At 45.9% G+C, this 19,250-nt stretch overlaps 1 protein-coding gene across 3 annotated transcripts in view; it reads right to left on the minus strand.

Moving 5' to 3' along the window:
- Positions 1–19,250, minus strand: part of SLC25A37 (solute carrier family 25 member 37) — a 119,289-nt gene that overhangs the window by 32,324 nt on the left and 67,715 nt on the right. For 2 of the 3 annotated variants that reach the window (XM_069617604.1, XM_069617605.1), the window contains one exon: positions 5,145–5,373. The exons of the other annotated variant lie outside the window; for it this stretch is intronic. In XM_069617604.1, coding sequence (XP_069473705.1) covers positions 5,145–5,373 — 229 coding nt within the window. The remainder of the gene's footprint in view (positions 1–5,144; positions 5,374–19,250) is intronic. 3 annotated transcript variants of the gene reach the window in all.

Genomic DNA, 19,250 nt, shown 5'->3' on the forward strand with positions numbered 1-19,250 from the left:
GTCCCCAGGAGGATAGGTGGGCGGTGGGTCCTTGTGCAGCGCTTCATATTTCTATGGGCAGTGCTTGTCGGATGCATCTCTGGTTAAAAAAAAAAATAAAAATAAAAAAGGGGGGGGGGTGGGGGAGGACCTGCCCTGTGTTTCTGGAGGAGCCTCGTACAGCATTGGTGTTGGCGTGTGCTTGCCCCGGCGAGGATCTGGGCTCTATGTCGTTGAGCGCATGGTAGGCATCTTCCTTAAAAGGTGGCTGTGCAGTGCCTGGGCAGATTGGGGTGGCAAAAGGACATACAGGAGGATGTCAGGCCAGGGTTATAGGCTGTTGTGAGGAAGTGACTAGGTAGCTGTAGTTTTAAGTACTTGCCACAAGTGAGGCGCACAACTGGTACACTGCAGCGAATCAAGGGGCAGGAAATAGCATTTCCAGGAGCGGGTTTACATTCACCTTGAAGGAAGATGTGCGGGCCATGGAGACATGGAGGATCCTTGCCATGAGTGCGGATGGGTGTTACGTTGTGGTTAAACTTGTGCGAGTTGTCCTGACCACAATGTTAAAATGGGATGCAAAATAATTCAATTGAGCAGTTTCACACTTCTGATTTTAGGAGACCACCACATCTTAATAAAACTCCCATTTGTAGTTCCAAAATGATCTCCTGCTCAATAAATCTGCTTCTGTGTTCCAATCACCCGCTGAGATGCTGGAGGCAAATGCCTTGAAAAATCCCTGTCTACCATAGCTGTATTTCTAGACTGCAAATAGGAGGGACTATTGTGCCATCCTGCATGTTAGCAGGTTGTGGTATTGCCAGTCTTGAAGAGACCACAAGTCCCGGAATGTGGCGTTACTGTCCCATCACCAAAGGAGGAATGGGGTGGGATGGGAAAATCCACTAAACCTGGGGTTCCCAAGATCATCACTTAATGTCTACTTTGATTAATAGTGAACTCTAATGCAACTGATTAAGAAGGCACTGCTAAATTAATAACAGCTTGACCAGTGACAAGGGCCCATGGGATTCAGAAAAGAATTTGGAACCAGCAAGCTAAAGTTGCCAGTCTGGTGAGATAATGACAGACTGGACTGAAAAAGAAAAAGAAAACTCACATTCTCCGTCCTTTGAGAAGGACAACACTTCTTTACATGTTCACCAGACAGAATGTCTAAAAAGCAAAACCTTCATCTGCAGGGTTGCCTGCCCAAACAAGTTCTTACGCTGGCTATCACCAGCAGACATAAAATATACAAACAAGCAAAATGGAACAAATAAGGTCAAAAACTGTCAGAAGGGGAAACACTAAACTAATGAACAAATTAAACTATTAAGAAAACCACTCAGGGAAGCAGAATAAATGTTTTGAAAGTCACAGAAACCAATATTATGGCAATCAATTTATAGATAAGGTATGCAATATGCTCATGACGACTGACGGTAGAAAGTCCAATATAATCTTGGGGGTGGAGAGTTTATTGCTCAGTTCCAAATTGCTTTGATTATACACTGCCCGGTTGATCACCCGACAACTTAAACAGTTCAAACGTTCCATTCTTGGATATGGATTCTCGCAGGTTTTTTCAAATCGAGAAGAATCACTCCAAGCCGTACTTTTGCATTCAGCCACGGCCAAGTTATTTCAGAGAGCCTCCCATAGCTTGCTATTTTAGGAGATTTGACAATGATCTTATTTCCGTCTACAATTTAGGCCTTTATGGTCAAGTCCATAATTTGAAGAATTTCCCCTTCTCATACTGTTGGGCCAGCACTCAAGCTGGATAAGAACCTGGATAGTAAATTGGGGCTGCGTTTTTCATTGTGGATCTCTTTTGTGGAAGGTGTGTCGTTCAAAAAGTACCCATTCTGGGGTTTAACTTTCTAATATCCTGAACATTAGGTGAAAAAAAAAAGTGTATGGCTTGTGGTCAGCTGAGGTGTTTAAGTAGTACAGCTTTCTACTCGGACATCTCAGCCATGGTATTTACACCAGCAAGCTCCCCACAAGGCTGGGCAGGTTTGATTTAATGATCTAAACTGGGATGCAATAGCTTGGGATGTTTTAGCTTGGAAAGCATGGCTTGAGGTTTTTTGTCCCCACATTAGATGACTAACAAATGCATCCCATAAGGATGGGCAGAAGTGCAGACAGTGCATTCTGGAAGACCAAGAACCAAGGTTTTCACAAAAGACTGAAGTGCGAACGGAGGACTTTCACCTTGTGTCTTTGAAATTAAAAGAAGAGACTTTATAAGCTGAAGAACCATCTTGACAAGACTATGGTATACCTTTTCTTTTGAAAACCGTAATACAAAAGCTTTATTCAATCATATATTAAATGTGATATTTGCACCTTTTTACCAGTTTGCCTCCAAACACATTGTGCAGGTTCAGTGTACAACTCCAGTCCTTTGGCATAGCTAGGAACAAATCAGTACTGGGGATTTCTGAACACCGAGGTGGAAAAAGATCCAACATGTACACAGGTGTGCCTGGTTTTTCATTTGCACCTGAAAAATATATACTTGATACAAACCCCAAAAGACTGTTTTTCCTCTCATGCGAACCGGTTTGTCTACTTCCAAATAAAGAGCTTTTCTCCTTTCTGAACTACAGGAGGATCAGAAAAGGACCAGTAATGCAGTTTCAGTAGAAACCCCTTTTCCACCACCAATAGGACTACAGGCTATTTGTTGGTTGAACACCATGTTGGCAAATGTCAGGTTACATGATCCCATAACCTCCCCTAGGATCTGAGACACGAGGATTATTGTTTACATTTATGGTCCAAGTAGGGGGAATGAATCCAAAGCCGCTTGGAGAGGACCTTTGTTATTTATGCCATTGTAGACTAGAAGGTTGATATGGTTACCTGCTCTTTCGTTCTTTGAAGCCTGGAACCCCCAAATGGGTGAGGATGGTCTATTGGCACTGTGCAGCCAACGCGAATAGAAGCCCGAGCGGCAGAACTTTCAGCCTTTGGGATTGTCCCTTTAACTATATTTCAGACAACAGTCATATGGACTTTTTCGCAATAATATTGGCCCCGATTTGACAAAGGCTCATGGTAGCCGAAACGCGTAATCAAGTAGAGGGCTATTGTTCTCAGATGTAGCTACGACTCATAGTTTATGCTATTAAACAATCTTTTTCTTTGGCGCCGAGTCCTGGAGTCACTTGTGTTTCTTCTGGCATTATATATGGATGGTATGGGCTTAATTTCCGTCCGAATCCAGTGACCAGCCACAATTGATGTGGATTAGTGTACCCAATTTTGGCAACACGTGGCAATTAACAGGGATTGTAAGGAGTCGGCTGCTAGAACAACTTCGAAAATTAGCTCCTTACTGGAGGAGTGTCTGGTTGTGATGGAGGAATAGTTGTGGGGGAATACTCTAGATGTAGGTTCTGTGGCACTTCGCATCTGTGGGCTCTAAGAGAAGAAAGGCATGGAGACACATGCCATCCTTAATTATGAGTTCCTGGAATTGTATGAAATACATTTTATTAGAGGACTACAGGGAATCTGGAAATAACAATCAAATGATGCAGATGATGGCAGTGGTGAGGGATGGATGTACAAAGTTTGGTATACATCGAACGCGAGGATACAGAGGGGAGGGGAAGAGGAAACTAATCTCGTTGATCTTAATCACATCGAGTCAGCTCCCATCAGGTGCCTTACCATCCAACCCTTAGTCATAGTGGTACACATCTTGATTGTAGACTACACCATGTATTTCTTTCTGCCATGTGTGCAAAAAAATGGCACAGATCCAATGGGGGCCCAACAACAAGATTACTCTTACAACAAATACAAAATGGCATTTCAACATTCTTCAGTTCCCTGAGCGCAGGCAGTCAATCTGCAGAGTAGCATTATGTGCAACACAGATGGAAAACAGTGAAGAGATTGGCGGAGGGGTAGCTTTGACTCCTACAGGAACATAGCTCCTCAAGAGCTTTAGGGTGCCAATGAATCACCACAGGATGAGCCCTGGCACATGCAATGTTGCTGGCCTCTGAGTGGGAAATCTCAGAAAATAACATTTGCCGCTTCAGGATCTTTGGGATTCCTCAAAGGGCCAGAGACAGGAGGAAACAGGTCAGCAAGGTAAATATTGGGGTATTTACCAGATTTCCTTTTCCTCTGCAGCTTGTGGATGCACAATTGAAATCAAGTTTGAGAGATTTCCTGCTGTCTCCAGTGCTTCAGCATAATGCAACCCAACAGCAAACTGGTCAACATTGCCACGGCACCAAACCAAAACATGCATTTTGATCAAAAACAACTTCAAAACTGGTGTTCCTTTACAATCACATCCACCCCTGTTCCCCCCTCCCCCAAGAACCTCTCGCAAATCATTAACATTACATTGCTGGAGGATCCACAAACCATTGGGTCGCAATGCCTCTGGGTTTACTCCAGTGGACAATTGTGAAATGGCAATTTCTAGAGAAGTTTCATCTCTAAAATCTGCTCCTCAGCATCTCACCTTTTGTCTCAGTTAGATTTATTCTCTCATTCTAGAGACTTCCTGGTCTACCGGCTACAAACTCCCGTGTACTGTGCAAACCTTTCATATCGTCGTTACTCTGGTGTTTTATTTGTTTGAGTTTTATTTTTTTAGATGGGCAAGAATAGGCAGTGGTTATAGGAGGCCTGCCGATTGTTACACATACAGTAAAATGGTTATTTGTTAAAGTGCCAAAATGTTCCATTGCAGCGATTTCTTAAGAGTGGAGTGCAGTAGCACTGACGAAATGGGGAACAAAATCTCTTCCACGTTTTCCAACGAACACCTGTCAACACCAAAATGCATCTATCATCTGATTCCCAAATGAATCCTTTTGATTGTACAGGGGATACAAAGTGGAAGCAGATCCTTATGCCCCACATTTTGGAACGGGATTACATTTGATTTCTTGGGGCGTTCAATGAATTCTATATGAACCACAATTTTATTTTGCTTCAATCTTTACTTTTCACTTCAAGCCCGTTTCATTAAATACATTTGCATCCTATAAACATTCAAAATGTATACATGCACTACAATGTTACAACAGATAAATCAGGATATGTATATAAATGGTGTCTGCATCAATTATCAAACATCAAAATGTAAAAGGTGATTAGATTAAAAACATGAATACCATTTGCTATGTGGCTGTTTCCACCTTGGTGAATAACGTTGCTTAAAGTCCACTTCATGTTTTCATAGCAGGCGAAATACAAGGCATGAGCAGGACCCGCCCCAAGCATGGTAATGTTTATCCCTCTTAAGGGTCTCCAGAAGCCTTCGGTGAGGACAATTCTCTTAAGCGCTTCAGACACACTTCGGTACTGGGCTTTGGGATCAGGCTGCAAACTCTGCATCCGCGTCTGTGTGAATAAAATAAAAGTAGAGTGAGTTGGGCAAGATACAAAATGTTAAAGTTACTCAACCTAGTGACTACTGTACTCCTAGTCCAAAGTCCCTTTTCCTCCATACACAAGTGATGTCCGGCCCACTCCGATTGCACAAATTATTTTACACAGAAAACCCCAAACCCTAAAGTATTTTTCAGACTCCGGACACCATGCCAGGGCCACACTCCTAGTAGTAGTTTTCTACCCGCCTTTGAGACTAACGTACAGAAAAGATAGGAAGGAAGGTAGAAGGGTGTATGGAGGAAAGCGGATCAAGGGTTGGGAGCACAGTAGTCACTGCAATGAGTAACCCCGATATACCCTTAGGTCCTGTCCACTTTCCCTTACACTCTTGTTAAGATGGATTTCTGAACTCTGATCTGGTGGGTAGATGTTCAGAAGGCCAGCCTAGTTTCTTGGAACAGGGTAACTTTCTGGACAAGCCAGACCAATCTAGGTAGTATCGACGGCGGTCAAGACTAGGTCTCAGGAGGGGTGAGGGTGACTGAAAGACCTCAGTGAGCACACAGAATAAAGGACACAAAAAACCACTCCGAGTCAGGTGTATATATATTAAGAATACAAATACATGTATTCAAGGCCTCTGAAATTCAACACACAGTAGTTATCAACAGTAATACTATTAGACCAACACAATCCTACTAAAATACATATATACAAGACCAAGTGGCCCAAGGGTTAATGCACAAAATGGGTCCACAACCTAAAAAAAGGGAAGGAAGCAGGTGGTGCAAATAGTCTCCTGGCAGTTCTGCAGTGATCACAATCCTAACTAAAAGGCAGTCCAGTCCCAGACTCAAACGTACTTCAATGCTGGCACACGTGGTAGTGCAGATGGGTGCAACGGGGTCTTTTGTAGGGTCTGTAGCAGCTCAGGAAGGTAGGTGAGGCGATGCAGAATAGGTTCCCACTATTCGAGGAGGGCCTCCTCAACAGGGCAGAGCAGGTTCCAAGAGTTGGGAATAGCTTGGGCTATCTGTGAAAAGGAGAGGGGCCCTCAGGGGCCACTCATGCGTAAAAAGGGTCGGATGCGCTATGGGCCACCAGTAAGGGTTGCTGGTACTCGCCGTCCTCCGGCACACTCCGGAGCAAACTTCGGCAGACGAGTCTGATTCGGTTGCAGGTTCAAATTCGGCAAATCTGAGGCTCTGCGGCTTTCAATGACAAAATTACAGCGTGGATTCCCAGTGGCGATGTCTCTGCTCCTAGTGGAGGGACAGTTTCACTGTAGCAGGCTTCAGGGGCAAAAGGGGCACAGCAGCAGCACACCTGCATCACTACGCCTGGGCGACACGGTAACTGTGTGCACTCAGGATCAGGCTCTATTTATTCCAGACCTGGGAACACCAAGTGTACGAAATTCGGTGCGAGTGCTGTGAACACAGAGCTAGAGATGTACCAAGTTTCAAGGGCCTTCTCAAAACAGCAGCGGTATCAGAGCAAAAGGTCCTGCACAAGCTGGTCAGCACACTGGTTGGCCCAGGGACACTTCAGAGAAGGCGTACTTGCAGGGTTTGATGAAGATGCCAAGAATAGTTGGTCCCACTATTCCAATGGGTCGAAGCGTCTTCGCAGACCTTCTAGTTCAATCAGATGTAGAGGGGTCCGGCAGGACAAATGCAGGCTCAGGGTGCCAAACCTTCCAGCGGGTCACCAGCGGTTCCTCGACTCTGCTTCATAGTTTCAGGATACTTGGATCCTATCCTTCGTTCACCGAGAACTCAAGAGTTCAACATTGTTTGGTGTTTGGAGCCTTCCCTTAACCAGAATCTCATTCGCACCAATGCAAAGAGGACCCCCAATGGGAGATCTGCTCACATACAGTCACAAAATACGTGGACCAATCACGGACCATGGTGGTGCCAGGCATTCACAGCACACCAGACTCTTGGCACCCAGGATGTGTATTGGAACCAGACAGTCCAACCAACATCCTCTAAGTGTGTGTGTGACACACACACACACACACACACACACACACACACACACACCCACCCCCCCCGCCCCCCCTGCCCCCCCCGCCGGAGCATGCATGCCCAAATAAGGACTGACCCGTGTCAGTGAAGGGGCAAGATGGCCAAAGGCCAGGACAAAGAAACTTGTGGCATGGCCACTTTGGAGCCAGGCCACCTATTTGTGCGAAACGCGGAAAACGCGGTTTACCTGGCAGGAAAGGGTTCAAAATATGAGAAAGATAACTGCCACCAGCCCTGTCCAAGGTACATCTGCAGTTCTCCCAAAAAAAAATCCTTCAAGTGTATCTAGAGCCTTCGGAAATGACAGGAAGACCCTGGTGCACTGTACTGTAAGGTACATTGTGCACTTGCAAATTGTTGCAGTAAAGTTGCAACATTGACAAGGACTAAGGGAAACAAAGTCTCCCAGTACTGTCAGTGTGTAAGGGCATGTCAGTTTCCCCAGAATAAAGTGAGCAAAAAGCCCAGGGGAGTGCAGCTGAAGGCTGTGCTCCACTGGTAAAGTAAGACTATGGTGTAGAACAGGAGCAAAACGTTGGGGTGTTACACAACGGAAGGGAAAACTTCACATAAAGGGAATCTTTCCTAACACTCGCACCTCCCAGAACAGTCATGTTCAGGTTGGTTAAACATTCTGGACAGCTCATCAGCATTGCTATGCTGGACACCTGGCCTATGCTCAATGGAGAAGTCAAAGCCTTCAAAGCTTATGGAGCACCTCAGCAACTTTGGATTCTCTCCCTTCATGGTCATTAGCCACTTTAAGGGCTTAGGGTCAGTTTGCACAGTGAAGTGGGTACCATAGAGGTAAGGCCTCAGCTTCCTTAGGGCCCATGCAACAGAGAAGAACAAGTTACTTACCAACTCGTAACGTCCTTTCGATTGGATGTTCCTCCAACGTATTCCTCATCTTAGATGTATTCCATCCAGCTTTAGATGCTTCGGAAAAAAAAATTCGGCAGAGGTCACCGTGCTTCGATGTCGTCGAGTTGATGGTCCCTCGAAGGCCTCCGTCGAGGGTGATATCATCGGTGTATAAATAGCACGCGCGGCGCCCGTTGGCCTCAGTTCTGTTTTTCCCCCCTTCATTATTGATTTTTTCATTGTGTAGACTGTGCCGGCAGTCAGGTATTTGCCTTGCGAGAGTTAAGAGTGGCAATAGCCCGGAAACATCTACAGTGGGGTAGGTAGGGAGGGTGATGAGGAATACGTTGGAGGAACATCCAATCGAAAGAACGTTACCAGTTGATAAGTAACTTGTTCTTCGAGTGGATTGTGTCCTCCAACGTATTCCTCATCTTAGACTCCCAAAGCAGTATGGACAATTCCTCTGGAGGAGGGGTTAGATTTTTAGATACTCTTAGATGGCCGAGTACAGTACTGCTTTACCAAAATTAAGCTCCTTAGACTGGGAAGCATCCAGGCTATAGAATTTTGAAGAAGTATGCAGCGAGGACCAACTTTCTGCTTCACAAATGGACCTTATAGGAACACCTCTTTGTAGGGTTGTTGAAGAGGCGATGACTCTGGTGGAATGAGCCCTTAGACCTTCTGGTGGGTCTTTTTGCGCTAATCTGTAGCATTCTGAAATACAAAGCAAAATCCAGCGTGATATTGTTTGATTAGTCACTGACTGACCCAATTTCTTTCCTGTGTAGCCAATAAACAGTCGATTGTCCACTCTAAGCTTAGAAAGCCTAGAGCTGTAAAAGCTTAAAGCTCTTTTCGGATCCAACCTGTGTAATCTTTCCTCCTCCTTACTAGGATGAGGTGGAGGATAGACTGCGGGTAAGACAATTTTATGACTTAAATGAAAATCAGATACCACTTTTGGTAAAAATGAGAGCTTAACCCTCAACACAACTCTGTCCTTATGGAACACAGTATAGGGTGGCCCAGAAGACAGTGCCTGCAATTCTTCACTCAATCTTCTTGCAGATGTTAGCAACTAGGAAGGCAGTTTTTCACGTCAGTAATCTTAATGGACAAGTGTGCAAAGGTTCAAAAAGGAGCACACTAAGAATTTTAGGACCAGATTGAGATCCCAAATTGGCACTTGAAATGGGTAAGGAGGAAACACATTAGTACAATTCTTAAAAGGACTCACTATCAAAGGAATTTTGAAGTAGGAGCATTCTTCCAACGAGCGCTTGAAGATGGAAAGCGCTACAAGATAACCTTTAATGGTTCCAACATTTAGACCTCTATGTGCAGGGGTCAGGAGGAAGGACAGTACTTCCGGAATAGAACATAGAAAAGGATTGACATTCTTTTCTCTGCACCAGTTGCAAAACTTTTTCCAAAGGCAACGGTATAGAGACTTTGTTGCTGGCCTTCTTGCCGAAAGCAATACCTCCATGACGTCATCTGGAAGGTTCCAATCCTTGTATCTCAGCCTTTCAGATACCAAGCGTGAAGGTTGAGCGTTTTGACCTCTGGATGGAGAACCCGACCCTCCATTTGAGAGAGAAGGTTCTCTCTCTGAGGAAGATGTACTAGGGGACAGATGGACATGTCTAGAAGGTCCGGGTACCACGTTCTCCTGGCCCAATCCGGGGCAATTAGGATCATGCGGCTCCCAAAGCGTCTCAGTCTCCCGATGACCTGAGGAATGACGGGAATTCCACTTCACCACGAACGCGTCCCCCATGGCTCCTCTTGGGTGAAATTCCCTTGAGCAACACCTTTCACACTTCCGGTTGATTCCGGTCGCAAATAGGTCTACTTAAGGGGTTCCCCAAAGGGCGAAGATATCCTGAATGACTTCCTGAGCCAGTTCCCATTCGTGGGACACCGTGCGTCATATTCTCTTCCCCCGTTAGGCGAGCTGCAGTTAGAGATTCCTTCTTGAATTGCCCAATACCATAGCTGCACTGCCTCTCTGCACAGAGCTAGTGACCCTATACCAATAATGCATGGCCACTGTGTTGTCCGTCATTATCAGGAAATGTTTTCCTCTGACAGATGGCAGGAAAGCTTTTAGCGCTAGTCTGATTGCTCTCCGCTCCAGAAGGTTGATGTGCAGTTTGGACTCCGCTGATTGTCAGATCGTTGGCATGAGCTCCCCACCCCTCGAGTGAGGCGTCCGTCACTACTGTGATCTCCGTCCATGGTTGCCAAAAAAGTTCTTCTTTCAGGATATTCTCTCAACAAGTCCACCATAGAAGATCTTGACGAACCTTGTTCGGAACCTGGAGAAGATCTGTCATTCGACCTGAGAACTGGGACCATTGAGTCTTTAGAGCCCATTGAAGGGATCTCATTCTCAGACGTGCCTCTGGCACCAGAAAGATGCAGGATGCCATGAGGCTGAGAAACCTTAAGTCGTAGGCCTGAAGATTTTGGGCATTTTGGAATTTGGAAACCATCTGAAGAATATCTTGAGCCCTCGACCTGGGAGGCGAGCTCTTTCCCAGGGATGTGTCTAATATAGGTCCTATATATTGGAGCCGTTGAGGCGTCATTTGTGACCTCTTGAAATTGAGGGAGAAGCCCAGTCTGTGGAGGAAGTGGCAGGTGACTTTCAGGTGATCTAGTGTCTGTTCGGCAGAATGTGCTCTGATCAGCCAATCGTCCAGGTAGGAGTAGACGTGAATCCCCCCCTCTCCTGAGGCGCACTGCCACCACTACCATCAGTTTGGTGAAGACCCTCGGGGCGGAGGTCAATCCGAATGGCAGGACTCGAAACTGATAGTGCGAGTCACCAACTACGAACCTCATGTACTTTCTGTGCTTGAGATGAATCGGCACATGAAAATAAGCATCCTGGAGGTCCAATGACAACAACCAGTCCTGGAGTTGAAGGGCCTGAAGGACCTGAGAAAGGGTTACCATCTTGAACTTGTCCTTCCTGAGGAACTTGTTCAGGTTTCTTAAGTCCAGGATGGGTCTCAGTCCTCCGTCCTTTTTGGGGGATCAAAAAATACGGGGAGTACCATCCCTTGTTCCTCTCCGCTGCAGGTACTGGTTCTATAGCACCTTTCTGCAGCAGGGTTAAAACTTCCTGCTGTAGGAGCGGGGCTGAAAACTTCAAAGGGCGTCTCATTGGTGGATTGCTTTGAGGTTGCGTTAGAAAAGGAAGGCAGTAACCTTGGGCTATTATTTCTAGAGCCCAAACATCTGAAGTTATGGCTCGCCATTCTTGCAGATGCTGTGACAGCCTGCCTCCCTCCTACAGGTGTCTTGTGATGCAAATCCTCAAAGTGGTTTTGAGGCGGTTGCTGCAGCCGGTGATGGCAGTGAGGCTGTAGCTGGATCTGGCTTTGCACGTTTTCCTCGTCCACCGCGAGTGGCCTTTCTCTGGCCCCTTTGACTGGCCATTCCTCTCGCCTTTCCATATGAGGAGTGGTAACGATAGAATCGTCCCCTCCAAGATTGACCTGGTGCACGAAAAGGCTGAGGTTGCCGGATGGCAGCACCCAAAGACTTGGCAGCTGCCTTTGAGGTCTGCAACCTCTCAAGGCTCTCGTCAGCCTTGTTGCCAAAAAGGTGAAACCCGTCAAAGGACATGTTCAGGAGACGGTTCTGCACATTTAGTGCGAAATCCGACTTCCGTAACCATGCAAATCTGCGCATTACCGTGGGAGTGCCCATGGACCTGCTCACACCATCTACAGTGTCCGATCCAGATTCAAGGGATTCTTGCATGGCCTCCTTTCCATCTCTAACGATGGCTAGGAATCCTTCCCTTTCGTCACCTTCTGGTATGTGCTCCGCCGCCATCGCAATGCACTCCCACAGAGTGTACGAAAACTTTGCCAAGGCACATGTGGAGTTAGCTGATTTTAATGCCATACTCCCAGCTGAAAATACCTTCCGTGCCCAGCTAGCCACACGCTTATCGTCCCTGTCCAGGGGGGATAGAAGCGTACGCTACTTTGTTAGAAGCTGTGGCTGCCTGTATAACCAAACTCTGGAGTGGGATGTTTAGACAGATATCCGGGGTCGCTACTGGCAGGGCGGTATTTTGAAGTAAGGGATTTATTCACTGGCGGAATAGAATCTGGAGTTTCCCAATTCTTAGCCACCCTATTTTGCAAGGCTACGTGGAAAGGTAGTATTGCGTCTTCAGTAGGAACATGATCCAATATGTCTGTTAGATCATCTTGGATGAATTGGGCTGGAGGTCTAGCCCATCCTAAATAATATATTACCTTTGTCATAAGCTGACGGTATGATGGACTGGCATGTTCTCCTGGTTCTGGTCTACCAAAGTCATTCTCAGGAGATGTAGCAATACCACTTGCGTTGTGCAGTGATTCAACCAAATCACTCATCCTACTTTCTTCTGAAATCAGGGATTCTGGGACATTTGGGGTGCCATATTCTAGCCCAAAAGGTACATTCTCTCCTCATCAGATTTCTCCTGCTCCTCAAAAATTGAGGCCAGAGACTAGAAGAATTCTTTCCTAGGACCTTTTCTGGGAGAGGTGGAGGAGTGTTAATGGGTCCTGAAGGCATTACAGGTCTTGTAGCCTTCCCTTTCCCTGGCTGATTTTGCTGAACTGGGGGTTTCGGCGTCGAGGGCTTCGGCGGGTGACGTCGACAAAGGCGTCAGCGTAATACCCGTCTTCGATGGCACCGGCTTCAATGGCACCGGCTTCAATGGCGTCGAGGCGCTCTTCGAAGACTTCGAAGTGTGTTCGGTCTCGGACGGCGTCGGTAATCCTCGAGCAGTCGATGCGACTCGACCGGCTTTTCTCGCTCAGTGTCGTAGAAGGTTCTCTATCCTTCCTTTTTCAACACCCGTGCTCAAGGGCGCACAAGTGTCGGACTGATTACGCTCCCGGCCGGCTTCCGAGGAAGGCGCGGACTGAGGCTTCGCTTTCTCGAACACCTCCATCATTTTGATCCGGATTGCTTCCCATTCTTCAGATGAATGTTTAGTGGGACACTTCATCCTTTTTGGGGATTCATCTGAGGACGAAGCGGAGGGGGACCTGTGGCGCTGTTTCTTTGATTTATTTGTCAAAGACGATCAATGGGAATCGCTTCGAGACCTAGACCGATGCCTTTCGTGTCGAGGAGATTTCTCCTGACGGGACCTCAACTCGACGCTAGAGGCTTTACGGTCTGATTTACGACCTACCTGTAGTTTTCCCCTCCTCTCTCGCAAGGCCTTCCCCGTCATCCCCTGACACTTCGTACAGGCCTTCGAGGGACCATCGACTCGACGTCATCGACGCACGGCACCCTCTGCCAAAAAATTGTCCGAAGCAGCTAAAGCCTGACGGAATGCATCGAAGATGAGGAATACGTTGGAGGACAAAATCCACTCGAAACATACTTTCTCTACAGTAGACCATCTGAGCTCTCGGTCCTTAAGCTGGCGACTAACGAAGCCAATAGGGTGTTCCTTACCCTTCTCAACTACCTGTGATAGTACAGCTCCTATTACTGTGGCATCTGTCTGCACAATAAAAAGGTCTTCGGTAACCACAGGCCCTGAGACAACAAGGAGTTCTTTTAAGCCATTAAAGGCCTTCCCACACTCTTCAGACCAAGTTACCTTCTTGGGTTTCTTAGAAGTTGTAAGAGCAGTCAGAGGGGCAGCTATGGTGCCATAGTCTGCAATTAAATTTCTGTAGTACCCAGTGAGCCCTAAAAAGGCTTGTGTAGTAGGGGTAGACCAGTCTTGTACTACTTGTACTTTTCTGTGTAGAGGCTGTATCCTCCCTCCATCTACTTCACGTCCAAGGTACACCACTGAACCTTGCCCAGTCTGGCACTTACTGGTCTTTATAGTCAAGTGGGCCTTATGAAGAGCCTGCAACACAATCCTAAGGTGTTTCACATGATCCTCCCAGGTGGCACTGAAAACCGCTGTATCATTCTGATATGCTAGGCAGAATTCATCCAACCCATTAAGGACATGATTCACAAGCCTCTGGAAAGTGGCAGGTGCATTTTTCAACCCAAAAGGCATTACTCTGAACTGGTAAAAACCCTCTGGTGTCGAGAAAGCCGTTTTCTCCTTGGCATGTTGTGCAAGAGCTATTTGCCCATAGCCTGCAGTGAGGTCAAATGTACTGAGGTATTTGGAGGCACCCAAAGTATCCAACAGCTCATCTGTTCTAGGCAAGGGGTGTGCATCTGTCTTGGTGACAGCATTCAGAGCCCCATAATCCACACAGAACCTCAACTCAGAAGTACCTGCCTTTGGAACCAACACCACCGGGCTGGACCAAGGACTACTAGAGGGTCCAATGACCCCAAGATCCAACATTTTGTTGACCTCTGTCTTAATGTAAGACCTTACTTTGTCTGACATTCTGTATCCCTTACTTTCGGTAGGTACACCATCTCCTGCGTCAATGTCATGTTTGAACCAAGGTTTCAAACCAGGAGTTTGTGAGAACAAGGGGGGAAAATTGCCTCTGCAAACCTTTCACCTCATCTTGCTGATCAGAAGTCAGGCGAGGGGCCCCTTTGACACCCTAAATGGAGCCATCTGAAAGACTGCCCTGGAACAGGTCAGGGAGAGGTTCCGACTCCTCTTCAACACCTGAAGCCAGCAGCAGTGCAGCGATTTCTTGGGATGAAAGCCTTCAGTCCATTTAGATGACTCTTTTGGAGCTTGACCAGCCCTTCCAAGGTACACTAAATAGTTGACCTCGCCCAGTGACTCCACCACTGTGTAAGGGACAGACCATTTATCCTATAAAGCTCTATGCCTTATATGATTCATGATCAGGACTTGTTGACCTGGTGTGAAATTGATGAGGGCAGCTTTCTGGTCATACCAATGTTTGACCAGTGCTTGCCCTGCCTTCAGTTTCTCACTAGCCAGATCCATCAGGAGTACCAACCTCTTTCTGAGCCCTAGCACATAGTCTACTAGATTTGTAGCGATAGGAGGAGTGGGCATCTCCCATCCCTCGGACTATTGCTAAGGGTCCCCTCACATGGTGACCGAACAGAAGTTCGAAGGGGCTGAAGCAAACGCCCTCCTGCGGTACTTCCCTGTAGGCAAACAGTGAGCATGGTGATAGAATATCCAATTTTCTTCTTTGGGGCTCTTCCAGAGGCCCAATCATGCTCTTTAAGGTTCTGTTAGACCTTTCTACGAGAAAACAAAAAGCAAAATTGGGGCTCCCGCGCCTAGTGTGGGTGTGAGCATGCGTTTTTACTGGATCACTAAGGAAATCACACTCGGGGATAATTAAAAGACAGTACAAAATCGAAGTCTAAGGAAAATACAACCTGACCTCATTAGGGAATACGATTCACATTGAAAATTTAATAAAAAACATGCAAGTATTAAAATCAACTTTGTAAAACTAACATGTAAAATCTAGTATACGTGCTGACAAAGTGACTAGTGCTAACAACACAAAGTGCTAAGTGCTATTGGCCATCTGGCTACAAAAGGGCAAGGTACAAGCATCATACATGGCTCCAATTGTACATACAAAATTGTAGGCTGTTCTTTCTTTTTTGAAATAGGTCTGATTTACATTTTCAATCAAAATACAACAAACAAAGAAACCACACAAAGTACATAGATAGAGACCTTCTTTGTTGGGTGTCTCTAATTTAGATGCCTTGGTCAAAGGATACCTAAAGTGCATCTATGAAGCAAATACTTCGCATTAGTATCTGTCTAAAGCCCAACATGTTTCGTTCCTATAGTCCTATAGATTATTGGGAGGAACTTCTTCAGGGGAAAAGGAATTTTTTGTGTGTGGGGGTTGGGGCAAGGAGCACTCCCAGCCCAGGTTCAAATATTAACTGTCTGACGTCTGACTGTCGTAAAAGTGAGAAGTCTTTTTCAATTATTCTTGACGGGCAATTCTGAGAGATAGTGTCCGTGTAGTCTTGTTAGTAGTACAAGAAAAACGATCCCGGCCACACCATCTATTAGTGTTAGTAAGCTGCCTGCGAGTACTGTCTGGAATCACAGTATTGCAGTCTCCAATAGGATCCTTAAAGTAACACTTGTGTGTTTGAAAAGTCGTTGAAGGATTGGAGTGCCTATTTAAATCTCGTTGATGCAGGCATACAGGGTTTAGTGCCAAATTCTGCAATGGATGGTCCATAGGCGCTTCATTGTGGTGTGGCTGAATCTCACAATTTCGTACTGCCATAGTACAGACGCTAGTCATTTGATGCATGCGCAGCCGCAGACACATATCGGATTCTGTGAAGAAAGCTACCTCTACAACAGCAGCTTTCCTTTCCGATCGAAATTGTGAGATTCAGCCACACCACAATGAAGCGCCAATGGACCATCCATTGCAGAATTTGGCACTAAACCCTGTATGCCTGCATCAACGAGATTTAAATAGGCACTCCAATCCTTCAACGACTTTTCAAACACACGAGTGTTACTTTAAGGATCCTATTGTTGACTGCAATACTGTGATTCCAGACAGTACTCACGGGCAGCTTACTAACACTAATAGATGGGGTGGCCGGGATCGTTTTTCTTGTACTACTAACAAGACTACACGGACACTATCTCTCAGAATTGCCCGTCAAGAATCATTGAAAAAGACTTCTCACTTTTACGACAGTCAGACGTCAGACAGTTAATATTTGAACCTGGGCTGGGAGTGCTCCTTGCCCCAACCCCCACACACAAAAAATTCCTTTTCCCCTGAAGAAGTTCCTCCCAATAATCTATAGGACTATAGGAACGAAACATGTTGGGCTTTAGACAGATACTAATGCGAAGTATTTGCTTCATAGATGCGCTTTAGGTATCCTTTGACCAAGGCATCTAAATTAGAGACACCCAACAAAGAAGGTCTCTATCTATGTACTTTGTGTGGTTTCTTTGTTTGTTGTATTTTGATTGAAAATGTAAATCAGACCTATTTCAAAAAAGAAAGAACAACCTACAATTTTGTATGTACAATTGGAGCCATGTATGATGCTTGTACCTTGCCCTTTTGTAGCCAGATGGCCAATAGCACTTAGCACTTTGTGTTGTTAGCACTAGTCACTTTGTCAGCACGTATACTAGATTTTACATGTTAGTTTTACAAAGTTGATTTTAATACTTGCATGTTTTTTATTAAATTTTCAATGTGAATCGTATTCCCTAATGAGGTCAGGTTGTATTTTCCTTAGACTTCGATTTTGTACTGTCTTTTAATTATCCCTGAGTGCGATTTCCTTAGTGATCCAGTAAAAACGCATGCTCACACCCACACTAGGCGCGGGAGCCCCAATTTTGCTTTTTGTTATAATATGTCAGGTTTGCTCCCTTGAAACCTGCAGTGATACCCGATTTCCCTCTATATTTTTGGATAGACCTTTCTACGAGACCATTGGTTTGTGGGCAGTATGCAGATGAAAACGTATAGGTGACACCACATTCCTTCCACATGGCCTGCATATACTTGGTTGCTGCCCCAACTTCTTTAGGGAAGCCAACCCTAGTAAATATGCCAAGTAATGCTTTTGAAATTTCTTGGCAGTCAGTCTTCAATGGGATGGCCTCAGGATACCTGGTGGCATGGTACACCAGCACCAGGATAAACCTATTGCCCGAGAATGTTTGGAGGCTAAGGGGACCAACAATGTCGATCCCTACCTTCCCAAATGGCACCCCCACAAATGGAAGTGGTACCAATGGGGCTTGGATTATTGGGCCACTTTTTCCAGATAATTGGCATGCGGCACAACTCCTGCACTGACTTTCTACTTACACTCCCATCTTTGGCCAGCAGAAGTGCATGAATAACCTTTGCTTGGGTCTCTTGATACCAATGTGACCAGCAAGGGGGATTTCATGCGCCAACAGCAAGAGGAAGGGTCTTACAGCAAGGGGAACCACCAACCTCGTATGGTCTCCTTCTGTAGACTCTGTAGGCTCACTGTAGAGGAGCCCACCTTCCCAATAAATCCTATGCTTCCCAAGAGGTTCACCCTAAAGCTGGGAGCAGGCCAGTCTCCTTGAGCCTTCCAGAGATGGGCATCACGTTGGCACTTACTGAACTCAACCCTGTCAGGACCACCTTCTACCAACCACCCATGTAGTTCAAGATGGTCATTGGGATCAAATATTTCAGGTAACACCTAATCAGGTTCAGGTGTTTGACCAACTACCTCCACCACAGTGGTAGGTGAGTTAAGGGGAATATTCTCCTTCCCTCTGGTCTTTGACTCGTTTAGCCTTGGGTTTCCCCTTTGGCTTGGCATTGGACTTGGCCAATGCAGCCCTTGTTTGTGACCTTGTGCATGGTCTCTCTGCTGTGTCACCCAGAAGCCCTAGAGCTCTGAGCTCATACCCCAGCAGGACCTTTCCTGGGACATCTCTCTGACTGCTCACTGGAATACTGACCACTGTACCATGTATAGTAAGATTTACAGGCATAACTGGAAACTTGAGAGGTGGACCATCAGCCAATTTAGTGGCCAACAGAGGAGCTCCGGCAACTTCCTCTGGGTCTACCAAAGGTAGAATCCACTACAGTTCTATACAAAAAGCAAAAAGGAAATACAAAAAGCAAAAAGGAAATACTACGACAACAGAATCTTCAAAGCACCAAACACCCAAAAATAACTATTTAAAATCATAAACGAAATAAAAAACCCACCCGGCTGCAACAACGCTCCTATAACAAAGAAACTATGCCGTGACGTTGCAGACTACTTCAAAAATAAAATCATGGCCATCCAACAGACCTTATAAAAACAGACCATACAACCACAACACTGAAGACACCCACCGATGCAAGGAACACCAGAACAAACTCCTAAACCTCCAGCACATATCAGTCATCAAACTTGTAGATCCAAGCAACAAATTGGGCTCCCCGCGGATCCCTGCCCCCGACATCTACAAATCAATCCTCCCACAGGGAACACCAATAGAATACTACAGGAACGTCATCCTCAACCAAT

Source organism: Ambystoma mexicanum, chromosome 10 (genome assembly GCF_040938575.1).
Source record: "Ambystoma mexicanum isolate Mex_15411 chromosome 10, UKY_AmexF1_1, whole genome shotgun sequence".
Taxonomy (NCBI): domain Eukaryota; kingdom Metazoa; phylum Chordata; class Amphibia; order Caudata; family Ambystomatidae; genus Ambystoma; species Ambystoma mexicanum.